This window comes from Glycine max, chromosome 12 (assembly GCF_000004515.6).
Source record: "Glycine max cultivar Williams 82 chromosome 12, Glycine_max_v4.0, whole genome shotgun sequence".
In the NCBI taxonomy this organism is placed as follows: domain Eukaryota; kingdom Viridiplantae; phylum Streptophyta; class Magnoliopsida; order Fabales; family Fabaceae; genus Glycine; species Glycine max.
The window spans coordinates 34,642,594-34,658,962 of NC_038248.2; the positions used below are offsets into that span (position 1 = coordinate 34,642,594).

Below are 16,369 nucleotides of genomic sequence, written 5' to 3' on the forward strand. Positions count from 1 at the left end.
TCTAGATATCAAATAACATGAGGTGTCTGCATTTTTTTTCTTCTCATCGCAATGCTTGCTTTATCTATCACTTTTTTTTTCTTATCTCTCTATTAGATGTTTTATATTTTCCGAGTACTAAATAAGTACTTGAATTTTTTTAACCTGATTTCACTTTGACTTAAGTCCAACCCAAATTTTAATTGAATCGGTGCAAATTGTGTAATGACTTAGGATTTTTTTTTTATTAATAATGTAATTTATTGTGTTAACTTTAACTTACTTTCCTAAACTTGTTTCTCTGGAAATGTCGAGCTTCATGAATTTAAGAAAATTTGAATTAGAGTATTAATTATTGTGTTTTTATTGAATTTATATTTGAAAATACAAAAGTTTTTTTGTTTATAAAAAAGGGATTTGTGTAAGATTATGATTTAATCTTGAAGGCCAGTGTTTTTTTCGATACTCTTAAAGGCCAGCTTTTAATCTTAGGTTAATGGTCCTCTCCTATATATGCTCTTCTTATTTTTAGGATGGTAGTGAATGGATGGGTACTTGTAAAGTACATTTCTCATCTCAAGTAGGTATGTATTTTTTTTTTATAGTGTGTAAGAAAAGTATTAATAGCATACATATGAGGCTCTTTGTAAATTTTGTTTTTTGAAAGTTTAAGTAAGTTGGATTTTAGGCTCTCATCAAAATAAAATAGACTTCAAGACAGGAAGAACGTTTATGGAGATACTATTATTCATCTTATATCAACATAAGAAATTAAATTACCTACTCTTGAGACATGAGTTTGTTTGTTATTATCAACCGGATCAACCTTTGCTGGTATTGATTCTTTCTAGATGCATGCATGCTTCTATAAATGGTGGTTTCGTTTTGGTTGTTTAGTATTTACTTTTCCACCTGAGTTGAGATATTATTAGATTGTGTTCATGGCACTTTTCCCCATGCTTCTAATAGCTTGTTCTTTTTTGCTGCATACCAATTGTGCCCAGATCGATCAATGGATATGGGTTCGCGGACCATTGAGATTTGTTGAAGATGAAGATAGTGTTTCTAATCTAACGGGTAATAAGCCACAAGACACACAGTCATGGTAGTACTGCTGCGATAATTTATGAAGTGTCAGTATGGATATATATTGAGGACACTTCTTATATCCTGAAAATAACTCTTCTTTATCATTTCCTAATTTTCCTTTCAAACCATGTCTCCTTGACCATAACGCTCTGGTTGGTATGAATTATTATAATCAAGAGTTGTCTTATTTATATAACAGTTTATACAATAACATTTTTTAATAAAATTTCTTTCTCAATTGTTTTTTTTTTTTTCATTTCACACTTCTTTTTTTCTCCCTTAATAATATAATTTGTTATAAAAGTTGTTGTACAAAACTAAAAATAACATTTGGCTATAATTAATAACTTGAAATGCAACCATATCCTTCATTTTCCACCATTCTATTACTCCATTTTGCGCCATATCCTTCTTTTATTAGAGCTCTATCTCAATTATATATAAAAAAAAGGTGTTCTGTAGAAGGAAACAGCATTTAAAGCCAATGCATTGAACAATCAATTATACATCGGTATCATCCATCTTATAATAGCCACCTACTTCACCTCTTGATCTTGAAGTTCTCCAATTAATCAAGCATGCATTGCCATTTTCATCTTTAACCATATGTGATACTAGTGCTTTTTTTTGTTAATAAGCATGTTATACTAGTAATTAAACACCAACTGGATATAATAAATAGTGAAAGTATTGATGATACTGTAAATGCTTTCAAATTCATTAAGTCGGTGTATGTGCCCATACTCCTTACTAAACTTTAACAAATTAAATGTCATGATTAATTCACCCAAAAATGTCATGATTAAGGCGTAGTCAAAAAACAAAGTTTGAGTTCAGCAGTAAAAAAATATTTATAATTTATAATGTAAAAGAAAAACATCTTTGAAAATGTATGGTCTCTTACACTCTTACTATTACTATTCTACGGTAGGACTAATCTAGCTCACACAAAAATAACTAGGAATCTTCGTAATTTACGCTCCCCCCTGCTCTCCCCACCAAAAAAGTATGTAACTTAGGAACTAAGAAGTTGCTTTTCATTTTTAACTTGCCTATCACTTTTTTTTAACCCTAAACTCAATCAAGGTTTTGATCAATCAAAGGCGAAACGAATGTAAAGCATAGATATGCAGCTCGCCCGAGACTTTATATTGATATACATGTAACTATTAAGAGTTTTCTAAACTAATAATTATAGGACATCAATAGAATAGAAGCTTGAAATATATGATTCTTATAAATAATAGATAAACTATGAGCACATTTTTTTTAGAGTGAGACTTTTCTTATCTGTGCACTGCACTTTGATTCCTTGAAATAAAAAAGAAATAATATTTTATTTCATTGACTATTATTTCTTTATTTATATGTTTGTGATGATTAAAGATTAGAGAAAACAATTTTTTATTCGAAAAAAATACTTTTTCATGTTATTGAATATTAATCTTTTTTATAATTATTATTTCCAAGTTATTTTTGTAAACTTCTTTTATTTAACTTAATTATAATTTAATCTTTAATAATTAATTATTTATTAGTCTCTATATAGCATATTTTTCACGTACATTAATTCTAGTACTATATATTCTATTTAGTGGTGCTATATATTACGAAACCAATCCGCATGAAATACTCCAACGTGTGACTTTTTTTTGTCACGTGCGGTGTTTTTTTTCCCTTAACTTAATTATAAATAAATAAATAAAGTTATTGTTTGTTGCAGAGTTTTCTTTAGCTAATATGGATGAATTCCCTCGGTGTTATGTTTGGATGGGGAATTTAAAATTTTGAGGAATCTTAAATTTTAAAAATTTTAAATACTTCAAATTGAAATTCTTTTATTTTCAAAATTTTGTGTTTGGATAAAAAAATTAAAGTTATAAGAGTAAAAAAAATGAATGAAAAAAAAGGAAAAATATAGTTGGTATGTTAGTTATACGTGTTCTTCTATACTCACATCCGATCGATGTTGCACGAGCTCATGTTTCTTGGAGAAGACTGTAAAAAGAATTTCAATTTTTCACTTTTTAGAAGGAAATTAAAATTCCAGATTTTTAGTTGTTTAAAATTCTGTTTTAAAATTCTAAAATTTTAAATCCTTCAAAAAAAAATTCAAATAATGAATTTTACATTACAAAAATTCAAATTCTCTAATAAATTACTTTCCTAGTTAAAATTCTCTATCCAAATGTATTCTAAGTAACTTGTTGTATATAATGATCATGCAATAGACTAAAAAAGAGAAAGACAATTATGTAATTGTCAATCATCAGATAAATTTTGACTATAAATCTGTGTCATTGAAACAAAGGTTTGAGAAACTTAAAAACATAAGATTATCCATGAAAGGATATCTTCTGAATTTATCCATGCTTGGGTTGGTGAATTGCTGACGGTGATACTTCAAAATACAAAGAATGATTTGAACTAGTGCTGAACTATTATTGAATGCTTGGGTTTTGGGTTCGGTGCTGCTGAAGAAGATAAGTGATGAAAACGCAGGAACAGAACAAAATTAACGAAGGAGAGAGTAAAAAAGGCACTTACACGTCATTCGTGCATTTAGTACGAAATTTCTTTCGTAATAATAAGCATTTTTCTTTTCTATTTCTATAATTATTCGGGAAAAAAAAATCACGAATTACACAATATCCCAAGCCAAGCATTGTAACAAAAAAAAAAATCCCACACCAAAGAAATTGTCTTTTTCTCTCCACTTTAAAACAATGACATTCTAAATTTCTAATGTTTCAGTTTTATGAATTATGATGAATTAATGATCTACTGTACTTACTTTCCTTAGTTAATTATTGTGTTACAGTGAATACAGTAATTTAATTAATAGTTTAATGTTTCAATATTCTCTTTAAACTTTGGTTCTTATAAATAATTGAAATACAGTGGTTTATTTACGTATGTTTATAGGATTCTGAAATTTGATAATGTCTGTCCCAAAAATACAATTTTATTCGAATGATTTGAGTGCATTTTTTTAGAGTCTGTCTATATGGATAAGCTTTTCTCCGAAAACACTTTTAAGATAAAAATAATAATAATAATAATATAAACCACTAAATAATCAACTTATTTTGTATATTCTTACAATTAAAAATTTATAGGAATTTTTTATATCTTAAAATAATCTTTTAAAATTCTATCTAATACACTCCTTAATTAATTAACTATTAAATGTTCCCTTAAAAAATTGAGAGGTATACCAAATTTATTTATTTATTTTTAAAAAGAACTTCATTTTTTGACTTTCAAAAACTTGAAACATATCCGAGAAAAATATTCATGGGTAGGTTATTAATTTAATAATTAAATCTTCGTGATTTTTTTTTTCATTCCACTTAAATCCCCTATCACATTCACAAATTTCTAATATTCTATTTACTAAATTCGACACATTTTGTCATTACATCCCAATTGAAAATCACTTGGGAGGAGCAGAGCGCATTTGGATTAAAAAATTGATTCAAAATACTCTCAATAATTTAAGTCCATTTGTTTTTTTGGATATTTTTGTGTTTTGAATTATACACGTACACCGACTCTTTTTTTCCTTAATTTTTTTTCTACGTTCATATATACGTGTGTGTACCGTGAGACTAATATTCGTTAGTGATAATAAGATTGTTCATATCCACATGTTTGTCTTGAATTTTTAACATTGCTAAAATCCCTCTGAATTATAATTATATTTGAAGATATTTATTCATTATTAATTTTAATTGTAATATAATTTATATCTTAAAAATGATTATTCATTATGAGTTTAATTATATAAAAATAAACATTTATCCTATGTAACACACAAACTAAAATACTATTTTTTTAATCTGATAAAAGTAAAAAATAAAATTAGATTTTTATAATTGAAAGTAAAAATACAAACAAAAAAATTCTTCCCTTTCGAGTTCTCTCAATTTCGTTTATCTTTCCATAATAAACCGAATAAACTGTCTCATAAAGGAGTTAATGCCGTATTCTAGTTTCCCCTTGGATAACTTCAATCCTTCTGAAAATGATTAATTAGAGGAGCTTTATAGCATTTCAGTTCATAGAATTCACTACTACAAAAGAGTCATTTAACAGCATAAAATAAACAACACTTTTTGGTTAAAAATGTTGTTAGCACTATAAGAGTGTTGTTGTAATATGGATGTCAAACAACAATTGCTCAAACAAGTGCTATCCCAATTTTAAGAAAATTATATTTAACAACACTTCAACACAAACACGTTGTCATATCATTGGCTGTTAAACAGCATTTTCTAAAACAAGTGCTGTCCAAATTTTAAGAAAATATATTTAGCGGTGTTTCAATATAAACCTGCTGTCGTATCAATGGGTGTTAATTTCTTTTTATTAGATTATTAGATGGGTGTTAACACTACAAAAAAGCTGCTCATACCTATACACATTTAATGTGACACTTATAATCATAGTTACGTAAAATTTGTATCTATTTTTATTCATTTGAATTGAAGTACCATTACTAAAAAAAGACATTTTTTACGACGCATGAACCATCTTAGAATGTATCATAGTGACATTACTATAATTAACGCCAAGAGAACGATGTTTTTTACTCACCGTCTTTGTAGGGGTAGAGACGCAATGACAATTTTGTAAATTGCACGTGTACAAAGGCAGTTCAGTCTAGAGAACCATCGTGGTTAGCATTGATATACTCATGCTTAGTACAATTCTTCATCACTTGCGTAGGTGTAGCTAGCCCTGACTAACGACTCACCCTACGGTCGAACCCGTTAGTGACATCGTTGCTCTTTCCATTGCACTCCGTCAATAGTGTCTCCCATGTCGGGCCACCGTCGTGCCCAGACCGTACGCTTTGTCGTGTTTGAAGCTTTTTGGTGTTCGAAGGTAAGGTGTGCCCTGACAATGTGCAACCTTGAATAGGCATTGTGAATTCACTTACCATTCTTGTTAAGGGAGGAGAAGGATTATTGTAACTAGATTCGATTCTGTAATTAATGGATTATTTTATATGTTATAGAGTTAGAATTTGCATTGCTATTCTATGTAGGGGCATTGATGTGATTTGTGTTGTATATCCAACTTATGATCGAAACAGGTGCTTGATATGCAAACGTATGAGGCACGATAAAGAGAGTATGCTTTGAAGGGTCATCGACATTTCTAATTGTAGACCTTGAATGGCAGTGAGGTATGAGTTTAACCTGTATTTGTGTACTTGAGTAGAAACAACTTGATTTGTTTATTTTTTTTTTTTGCCAAGTAAAATAATTTAATAAGTTGGCTAAAAACTTGGTTGTGAAGTGTATCTTGTTAGCAATATAATTGTGTTGGTAATTTGCTGTTAGTGGCAACTTAAATGGAATATTCTGGTTTACTTCTGCCAAAACTTATGGGAAGTGGATGCGTAAAGTTCATGAAATGAAATAAGATACTAAAATATGAAATTAAGCATTTCTACTTCTTATTCCACTTTTCTTCAATTTCATTATTTTTACCTTTTCTCTTTCCTTTTTCATTTGTTTACTGGTTCCTATAGACGAAGTCAATTATTGTATTGTAGGCTCAAGTACTTATTACATAGCAAGTCCAAGGTTAGGGAGCCCATCTCCAACCTATTTAGTGCTCCAAGTGGTTCATTATTTGGTTGAAGATTGTTGGATGACGCTGAATTGAATGGAAGCTTGAGGTGGTGAGATTGCAATTAAAGGTTAGAGTGTATATCTTAGAGTGAGAGCAACATTGCCATTTATAGGCATAGATTGTAGGAGTATTCAATTCAAGATGGATACCTATTTGAGTTGAATAGTTTCTTAAGCATAGATTAGGTTCTGACATAAGAATTGAGGAACTTTTGGATTATTGTGCCTTCTGAGTAGGATCGACAACTAGGGAGTATCTCAATCCTTTGTTATAAGTATCTTGTTACTAATGAAGCTCCTATGTTCCTCAAATAATAATATGCCTTTTGAGACACAATGAGCTAAAATCTAACTCAACAACTTCTTTACAACTCCATAACTTTGTCTATAAAATAGATAATTAAGATAGTTATTTTTCTAAACAGATATATTAAATGAAATGAACCATATCCCAAATTACCATTCTACTTAGTACTCACCACATCAATGGAGTTTAAGTTTAGTAAGGTTTTCATAATATCAACAACTATTGTTGAATATTTGATGAGCTTCCTCATGATTTTGTAGATGCTTTTAGCATAAGCTCTAAGTTCTTGTTGAGCAACTGAAACATTGATAGTTTCCAATTTAGTATTGCTTTGTATAGAACTCATAGATAATGTGTACAACTATTATAAATAAACCTACTTAGATCATTTATGAAATTTTTCAAGGCTAGGGCAACCCAGATCTTTTCCTCCAAGTTCTTGGATGACTGTAAGACATTTATAAGTTCATGAAGTAAGGATTTGCAAGCAACATCCTTTATGTCGGTATCAGGAAAAGTAGAGAGCATGTGTGTGAGCCATATGACAAGAACAAGGCAAGATTTTTCCATCTTTAAGGAATTAATCCTTAGGCATTCTTCCAAAGCTTGAAATATTGAACCATTTTCATGATGGCAAAGTACAAAAGCTACCCTTTTCTGCCAAGTGTTCATAACATTTTTTTTCATCCTTGCACATAACAAAAAATGGTGTTAGTAAGGAGAGAAATCAATTATCAACTAAACCCAAACATTAACCAAAAATCCACATAGCCCCAAACCATTATTTCCATTGAATCATTACCATACTGCCCCAACCGCTTGGCCTTAATTAAAGCATTGTAAGGTTGATCAAATCCTACAATCTTGAGTAGCCAAACTTTAGTATATGACTTTCCTGACAAAGTTACATGTCCAATAAGAAATAGTAAAGCATCCAAAGCCTTCATTTGAGTATTTGAGAAATCCTTTTGCCAAAGTGCTTCTATTAGTGTCTCTACACCTTCTTCCCTGTAAATACTCATCTTTCGTGGCTCAACCTGAAGCTTTGACAAGAACAAAATTATAGTAAGGAAATGGGAGAACATAAATTACATTTTAGTAACTAGAAATTGGTCTCAAAAGGCTAGCCAGAAGATCAATCTGAAGAATAACACTAGCAACAAGTTGATGCTCCATTGGAGCCATATGAAGATATACAAGAAATGTATGCATCATACTAAATGCTCCTTCATCCTTGATTGTCTGTAATATCTGGTTGCAGACTGTCCTTCTGTAATGCCATAAAAATAATAATAATTAATACTAGAATTGGTGATGGAAGAGGAATAACACTGCACAAAATAGTTTAATATAACAAAGACAAACTACTGTAAATTAGAATATGGGGAGTGTTTATGAGGAAAACATTTAGGTATATCTTTGTTGAATACTATGAAAAATTTGTGCCTTTCCCACCTTCTGAGTTAATATTGGTAAAAAAAAAATGCTATTATTGTTGCTCTAGTCTCTCTAGTTTAAAAAAAAAAATTGAAGATAAAAACAATCGCAGATCAATGAATATTTTATTTGAGAGTAAATAATTTAAGAGAAAAGAAGTTTTGGCTTGTGATAAGCAAGTTGCTAGCTTACCTATTCAATTGAACCAATTCTAATAGAAACTCCACATAGATGCCTCTCACATTATCATTTCCACCGTGAAATAATTCAAGAACAGGAGACAATTCAATTATGTCTGCTATCAAGCTCTTGGAACCTTTTTCAGGTTGCATACAACACAAAAGTATGGAAACAACTAACCTCCTTCCCTTTATCCTCTCCAAATACTTCGCTAAGGCTGGAATTCCATTTTGAGAAATAACACTCAAAGCATTAAGGGACCTGCTATATTCATCCCCTCTTATTAAAATTTGCTCAAGAATTTCTCTGTCTACATCTTTGGGGTCTATAGCTAACTGAAAATCATTTGACCCCTTGTTTGTGTTCTGAATCACTTGCATAAGAGATGGTGTAAGTTCATGTGCTGAAAGCTGAGCAAAAACTGGCCTTAGCTGGTAAATAAGAAGAGCAGCCTCAACCAAGTCGTTCTTAAGTAGAGTAGCCAAGCAATCAAAATCAGAATCTGCACTGTTAAGTGTTTCTCCAAGTCTTTCATCTATAAAGATTAGCTCAGAAAGAATATAAATTGATGTTCTTAAAACTTCTTTATTTAGATATTTCCATCAAACCACTTATGATAGTTGGCTTTGATAAATAAGCATCAATCTGAGGATCAGTCTTTGAATCTTTCCATAATCTTGCTATTTCTAATACAACTTCTTCACATTCTTGTAACTTTTATGATGTACAAAGACTTGAAATGTAAGGTTTCAAGGAATTCATAATTGTTTCAACTGCAGCTTGAGTTAGCATGCTAGTTGGAGATGTTGCGACAGCAACTCACATAAATATGTTGCTCCTTTGTCTAATATAATTTTTTTTGCTCTTAAGACTTGGTGAACCAATTGTTCTTTGTGTAGTGGAGATCACTGTGAAGTCTTTCGCAGATGGAGAATAGGAAGAACCCCTTGGTGTGTTAGCATTAGAGAATTCTTGTGCTAGTTCAGGATTTTGTTGTTTCCATGATGTTATGAATCTCTTCAAAACATAGTTTGTTTTGGGCAACATATTTATAGATAGAGGTTGTCGCATGATGGGGCATGTTGTGTTTCCGGTTCTGAGCCACTCTTGAATTGCTTTTCTTTCATAGGTTTGGCCTGTTTCAAGGGTGACAGGATCACAAAATATCTAACCTGTGATTGGGCAAACAAAGTCTTTGGGTGGTTTTGATCCAATTGTCAGTTTCTCTAATTTTGGCAGTGAAATGCTACTTTGATTTCCCTTATCACTTTCACAAAGGGAACTGCAAACTCAAACATATTTGAGCAATAGGAGTGAAATTATATTTTTTACTTGCCACAAGCCCAAAGATTAGCATAAGAACTATAAGAGCATCCTAGAGTATATAAAGAAATACTAGAAATGGTGATTACCCGTCATTTAGTCCTAGGCTATTCTCATTGTCATCATTCATACTAAGTGTCTGATTATTGTTTTTCCTCTGAGTATTCTTCGAGGCCTATATTCCAAAGAACCATTACATATTTGAACTTGAGCAATAGGCATTACACTAAGTAATAATAAAATAGTTACGAGTAATAAATAACAAATGGGATTATATAGATCTTATCTGGCATAGCATTACTTCGTTATCAGAGTTTAAAATATGATCTTTGCTCATGTGCAAAGATAGATGATCAGAAATAGTTGAGACCCTCAAATGAGTGGTTTGTAAGTGAAGATACTTGGGTTCTGTTTTACTGTTTGTATCAGGATTTGTAGATGAATGATTTGGTCCAGTTCTTGGGGAATCCAACAAGAGAGAAAAGATATCAGGAGAATGAATTTGATTCTTCTAGTTTGATAGAGGCACCTTGGGCTCGATATCCTCATCCTTAACCATCTTCATCTCTGGCAAGAAAATATTGTTTTTGTTATCTGAATTGATAGAAGCATCATCAAGCTCATAATCTAAATCATCTTCATTCTCATTCTCTTTCATGATACTCTCCTGCATGTGATGATTTATCATAAGGCCTATGCATAATTCTACTCTAAATTGATGTACCTCAAAAGCTATATTATTGACAACAAGCATATAGACATCTTTGTATCGCCTTAGCACCCCATATGGATGATTTCTTGTTGTTGGAATGGCAAGTGTACCGATTCGCACAAGTAGTATAAAACGATAAGACCGAGTATTATATCCTCAGGGAATTTGTTTCACCTAGACCATGTACATTCAATATGTAAACACTTATAAGGATTAAAATAAAGCAAATGTTGAGTTCTGTACTAGAAAATCTAATTGAACATAAACAGAATATCTAAAGCTATAAAAAAGTGAAAACTATCAAATTAAGAGCGTTGGAGAGTGTCCTACTAAATTTCTCTTGATGTATAAAATGTGTTTTTCTCTATTTAACGTTATCTTAGTGTTCTTACAGTGAGAAATTACTCAAACCATGATTCCTCACACGAATGACCCTAACTCTCTTTCGACTTTATTCTTGATCCCTCAACAAACTTGTTCTAAAAGAGTTGCACTAAGCCTACAGTGTAAAATGAACTAGATCACTGCACTCCATTCCTAGACATACAAATTTCTAGCTTGCTCTATCAATTTCTAAGGTTTTAAAGCATTTTCCAATACTAAAAAGCCTAACTACACATATAAATGGGTGATCAAGCCACAAGCATGTAAAATAAACATAGATAGAAGCAATGAACACAAAGAGGCTTAGTTTTCCATTACAAGCAAAGCTTCAAAACTACAAGAAAGAAACTATTTTTGGTGAAAGAAATTGGAAGAAAATGATGGAGGATGTCTCCTCCAGCCTCTAAACCCTAACTCTCTCTGTTTTCCTAAACTAAGCTCTCTTTGTTGGTCAAAATTCGTCTCTCCTTTTGAAACTCTGGCAACCTTAGTGTTTTAAAGGCTCTTGGACTCTTCAGCTTCCGAAGGCTCGCTTAGCGAGCATGGCTTGCTAAGCGAGAGTTAGTCAATTTCCACTTAGCGAGAGTGGGTGCGTTGAGAGTGAGAAGAGACAACGTCCTCCTTGGGCGGGCTGGCTACGCGCTGGGTGTGCAGATCTCTGGCTTATCCTCTTCTAGGATTTCCCATCCGCTAAGGGAGCTGATGCCTCGCTAAACGGATGCATCTCGCTGAGCGGATCTACCTCGCTGAGCGAGTCATTAGCTGCTTTAGCCTTCTCTTCTTTGGCCTGAAACTGAGTTGGATTCAACATTAAGTCACAAAAATGGAGTTTCTACCCTATAAAATCACACAATAATGTAAAATATGTACAATTTTACAAAAAGAACCATAAATTGGAGGTAAAGTGCTATTTCCTTGCAATTTTTCAATACCAAATTAACTTATGAATAGCAACTAACAAACTCCCCCAAATTTATAGTTTTGCTTATCCTCAAGCAAAGAATTAATAGTTTACTTGTCCTCAAGTGACAGAAATCAACAGTGGTTAGCCAAAATCGTGTTTGTTTCAAAAGTTTCAATCACATGAAACAGTTGACTGTTGATTTGAAGAATTACCTTAAATACTTGTGCTTATGAGAGAAACAGTGACTGTGAGAAACACTTGTGCTTATGACAGGTATCAAGGAAGGTTAACCAAGCTTAATCCTCACAGTCACTGTTTTTCTCATAAGCACAAGTCTCAACTTTTACATTTCATCTCATTCCATACAATCACAAACACATAAAAATGAATCTGAAGGACTTTCTTGCCTTGTAATGAGGTTGGGCTACAAACAATTCATGGTTTTTCTAGGATGCAAAACTTAGGTTCTAGGAGAACATTCATCCTTAGATCACCTTCTTTAATTCCTAGCTTCTATTGATATGCCACAAGCATAAAAGACATTTAGCTCAAGCAACAACACACACAAAGCTTTACTTATTCTTGAAAATTTCATTTTTCTCTCTTATTTTATTTTATTTTATTTTAGCAGCTTATGATTACTGCTACTAGATATGGTTTTTTGTGGCTATTGCTTTCTTTCCTGCAATCAAAATCACCCAAACACTCTCCCCCAAATTTGGAACAAATTTGTCTTAAACCATAATGCTCTCCTATAACCTAAGGAAAGGTAGACCGAGATTATAATTTCAATCAGGCTTAAGGTTCAAAGACTCATTCAATAACATTCAAGCTCAAAATGGGTGCAAGGGTTTAATCATTCATGAACAAGGTAAGGCTGTTTGGCTAAGTGGCTAAATCAATCAATCATGGCCTTCATCATTTCCAAATCATGCATTCATTCAATATTCAAAGATTCATGCAAAAATCAGTACTTGAAGCTAGTCGTTCTCTCACAATTTAGATTCACACATCTCACCAGGTTATAGCCAATGATTACCTTCACTATTTACCTGTCAAACAAACTAACATTTTCACTCACGCCTCTAATTTCATGTTCTTTCTCTTCTAACTACCGCATAATTATTCAAGGCATGTGATCTAGTGAGGCAAGAAGCAGAGAAGGAAATGGAAGCATAGTGTAAAATAAGCCAATGATTGTAAATAATGTGCGAGGGAGGTTATACAATGATGCAAAGGTAACTGCCTAAGGCAGTTATGTTTTATTTTTGGCAGTTTCGATCTGTTCGCTAAGCGTGAGTCACTTGCTAAGCGAGCACTCAGTGACGTTTGAATTTTTAGGATTTGAACTCATGCGCTTAGAGAGACTGACTCGCTTAGCCCAATTCAAAAATTAGGAAACTCGAGAGGTTTTTGGGCTTAGCGCGCAAGAGCGCGCTTAGCAAGTTATGCAACTCTGATTGGTTTGTAACTTTCACTAAGCGGGACATGGCTCGCTTAGCGGATTAAATGCCTCATGATGTAGTAGTGGGGTCATGCTTAGCGAGATGGTCTCGCTTAGCGCTATTGCCATTCCAGAGAGGGTTTTGTGCTTAGCAGGATGACCCGCTTAGCCCAATTGCCATGAAAGTTCAGGCAGAAGCCTTTTGCGCTTAGCGCACAAGCACGTTTAGCGAGAGACTGTGTCACGCTCAGCAAGCTGACTCACTTAGCCCAATTCCATTAAATGCACAACCCGAGAGGTTTTTGGGCTTAGCGTGATTGTCTCGCTTAGCGATACCCCAACAACCAATGGATGGGGGTTGGCACGCTTAGCGAGAGAAGCTACTCGCTCAATGCATAGAGTATGTCTCACTGAGTGCGTGGGGTGCACTGAGCGAGTTGGATGACTAATTTTTTTTTCTAAGTTCTTTCCTCATCCAATGCTTCAGAGAAGCTTTTGGCCAACCCCTCTATCATACAAAACATGCTTAACATCTTACTCTAGCAATCTCAATTAAGTCAAAACCTAGCTACATGCAATGATTAATAGAAAAAAATGATTGAGAAAATAAAGAAAAAGCTGGGTTGCTTCCCAGTAAGCGCTTATTTAACGTCACTAGCTTGACGTATGTTACCTCTAAAGGTCTTGTAACACCTTAGCTCTGGCAATTTGAGCTGTCTCATTCTCAATCCTCTCCATCTTGGAACAAACATTTTGGTCAATTGAATGTTTCACTACATCAAACAAATTGAAGGTAACCTTCTAGTCATCCACACTCATCTCAAGATTACCCTTGCCCATATCAACCACATAATTGGCTATCAATATGAATGGACGACCTAAAATCAGTGGAATCTCAGCGTCCTCCTCAATATCCATAATTACAAAATCTGTAGGGAAAGTGAATTGACACACTTTGACCAACACATCCTCCATTACACCATATGGCCTCGTGATTGAGCGATCCGCTAACTGTAGTGTCATTCTTGTTGGTAGGATTTCCAGCTCTCCTATCCTTCTGCACATGGATAGGGGCATTAAATTAATGCTAGCCCCTAAATTAATAAGCATTTTTCCAACTGACACAGCACCAATTGAGCAAGGGATGGTAACACTCCCTGGATCCTTATATTTTGGTGGAAGGAACCTCTGGATGACAACACTACAATTTCCTTCCACCACAATGTTGTCACTGTGGATATATTTGCCTTTCTTGGCCAGCAGATCTTTGAGAAATTTGGAGTAGAGCGACATCTGTTGCAAGGCTTCTCTAAACGAAATAGTTATCTTCAATTTCTTGAAGATATCAAGGAAACGAGCAAAGTGTTGTTCCTTGTCCTTTTAAGACGGCACCAAATGATATGGTGCTTCCTTTCCTGAACTTGGGACAACCTCCTTCTTCTCTCTTGCCAACTCACTGTTAGTCTTTTTCTCTTCCTCGCCATCTTTTTTTTTTTATGTTTTTCATTTTTTTCTTCCTTATCTTCATTTTTTTTATCTCCTCCATCTGATCTCCCTTATTTTCTTTTTCTCCCTCAACTTCTAACTCTTTCTCCTCATTGGTCCTACACTCATTGTCCACAATGGTCTCCCTCTTGCTTGTAGTTATGACAACCTTGCATTCTTCCTTGGGATTTTTCTTAGTATTAGCTCCAAAACCTCCAGAAGAATTCTCAGTTATTTCTTTAGCTAGCTGCCCCACTTGGATCTCTAGGTTCTTGATGGCTGACTTTGTGCTCTTATGATTAGACATTGAAATCTGCATAAACTGAGCCAAAGTTTCTTCCAGCTTGGTGGTCCTCTCGTACAAGTTAGGCCCTTGATTAGGAGGTCTATTGGAAGGTCCTCCTTGATCTTTGTTGAGCTGATTCCCTGGGTGTGACCTCCATCCTTGCCCTTGATTTTGATTGAAATTCTCTCCTTGCTGGTAACCTAAAAAACCTCATGAATGAAATCCTTGCCTGTTTTGATTCCCCATGTAATTTACTTTTTTAGCAGCATCATCTTGGGGTATACAACAGTTAGATTCATGAGCTCCTCCACAAATACTACAACCTCCAACTTGCATAACAATAGAATGAGAGGGCTGAGCCGCTTGTAACTGTGTTGTTAACTTGCTGAGTGTCTCGGTGAGTGATTCAAGCTGCTTAGCTAACAACTTATTTTGTGCCAACAATGCATCTTGTGAAGAGAGTTCTAACAGGCTTCTCTTGGTGGGTACGTGAGTTCTATCACGTAAGATAACATGATCACTAGAAGCCATATTCTCAATGAGTTTCGTTGCTTCTTCGGGAGTCTTCAACTTAATCTTTGTTGAATCAAGTGGCCTCAGAATAATTAAGAAGGGGGGGGGGGTTGAATTAATTATTAATGTGTCTTGACTAGTTAAAAAATTATCCTTCTTAATGTTACTAGATTCAACTAGGCTTTTACTACAAAGTTAAGAAAGTAAAGAACAGAAACAGAAACTTAACCAAAAGTAAAAGTGACAATTAAAAGTACACAGCGGAAATTGAAGAGTGTAGGGAAGAAGAAGACAAACACAAGATTTATACTGGTTCGGCCACAATCCGTGCCTACATCCAGTCCCCAAGAAACCAACGATTCTTGAGATTTCTTTCAACCTTGTAAAATCCTTTACAAGCCAAAGATCCACAAGGGATGTACCCTCCCTTGTTCTCTTTGAATAACCAAATGGATGTATCCTTCACTTAAACTGATCCACAAGAGATGTACCCTCTCTTGTTCTAAATACAACAACCCAAGTAGATGTACCCTCTACTTGTACCACAAAGGATGTACCCTCCAATGTGTTAAGACAAATAATTCTTAGGCGGTTAGTCCTTTGAATCTTTGTAAGGGGAAACAAAAGATATCTCGGGCAGTTAGTCCTTTGAAATCTTTTGTTTAGGGGGAAGGGAAGAAT

The 16,369-nt window shown here is 33.6% G+C and overlaps 1 protein-coding gene and 1 pseudogene across 1 annotated transcript; both read right to left on the reverse strand.

Annotated features, from left to right (window-relative positions):
- Positions 1-7,020: 7,020 nt before the first annotated feature.
- Positions 7,021-14,142, reverse strand: LOC100784747 (putative E3 ubiquitin-protein ligase LIN-1; annotated as a pseudogene).
- Positions 14,143-14,205: 63 nt separating this feature from the next.
- On the reverse strand, positions 14,206-15,706 carry LOC102659596 (uncharacterized). Its single transcript, XM_006593197.1, has 3 exons — positions 15,460-15,706; positions 14,991-15,375; positions 14,206-14,713 (listed from the first exon to the last, which is right to left on the reverse strand). Exons 1-3 carry the CDS (start codon positions 15,704-15,706, stop codon positions 14,206-14,208), a joined length of 1,140 nt encoding a protein of 379 aa, XP_006593260.1.
- Positions 15,707-16,369: the final 663 nt, after the last annotated feature.

Coding starts and splice junctions, on each gene's coding strand:
- LOC102659596 (XM_006593197.1), bottom strand. CDS start 15,706: ATGGCTTCTAGTGATCATGTTATCTTACGTGATAGAACTCACGTACCC. Junction 15,376..15,459: donor AGCTCATGAATCTAACTGTT/GTATACCCCAAG, acceptor GAGGTTTTTTAG/GTTACCAGCAAGGAGAGAAT. Junction 14,714..14,990: donor AGGACCAATGAGGAGAAAGA/GTTAGAAGTTGA, acceptor TATTTCGTTTAG/AGAAGCCTTGCAACAGATGT.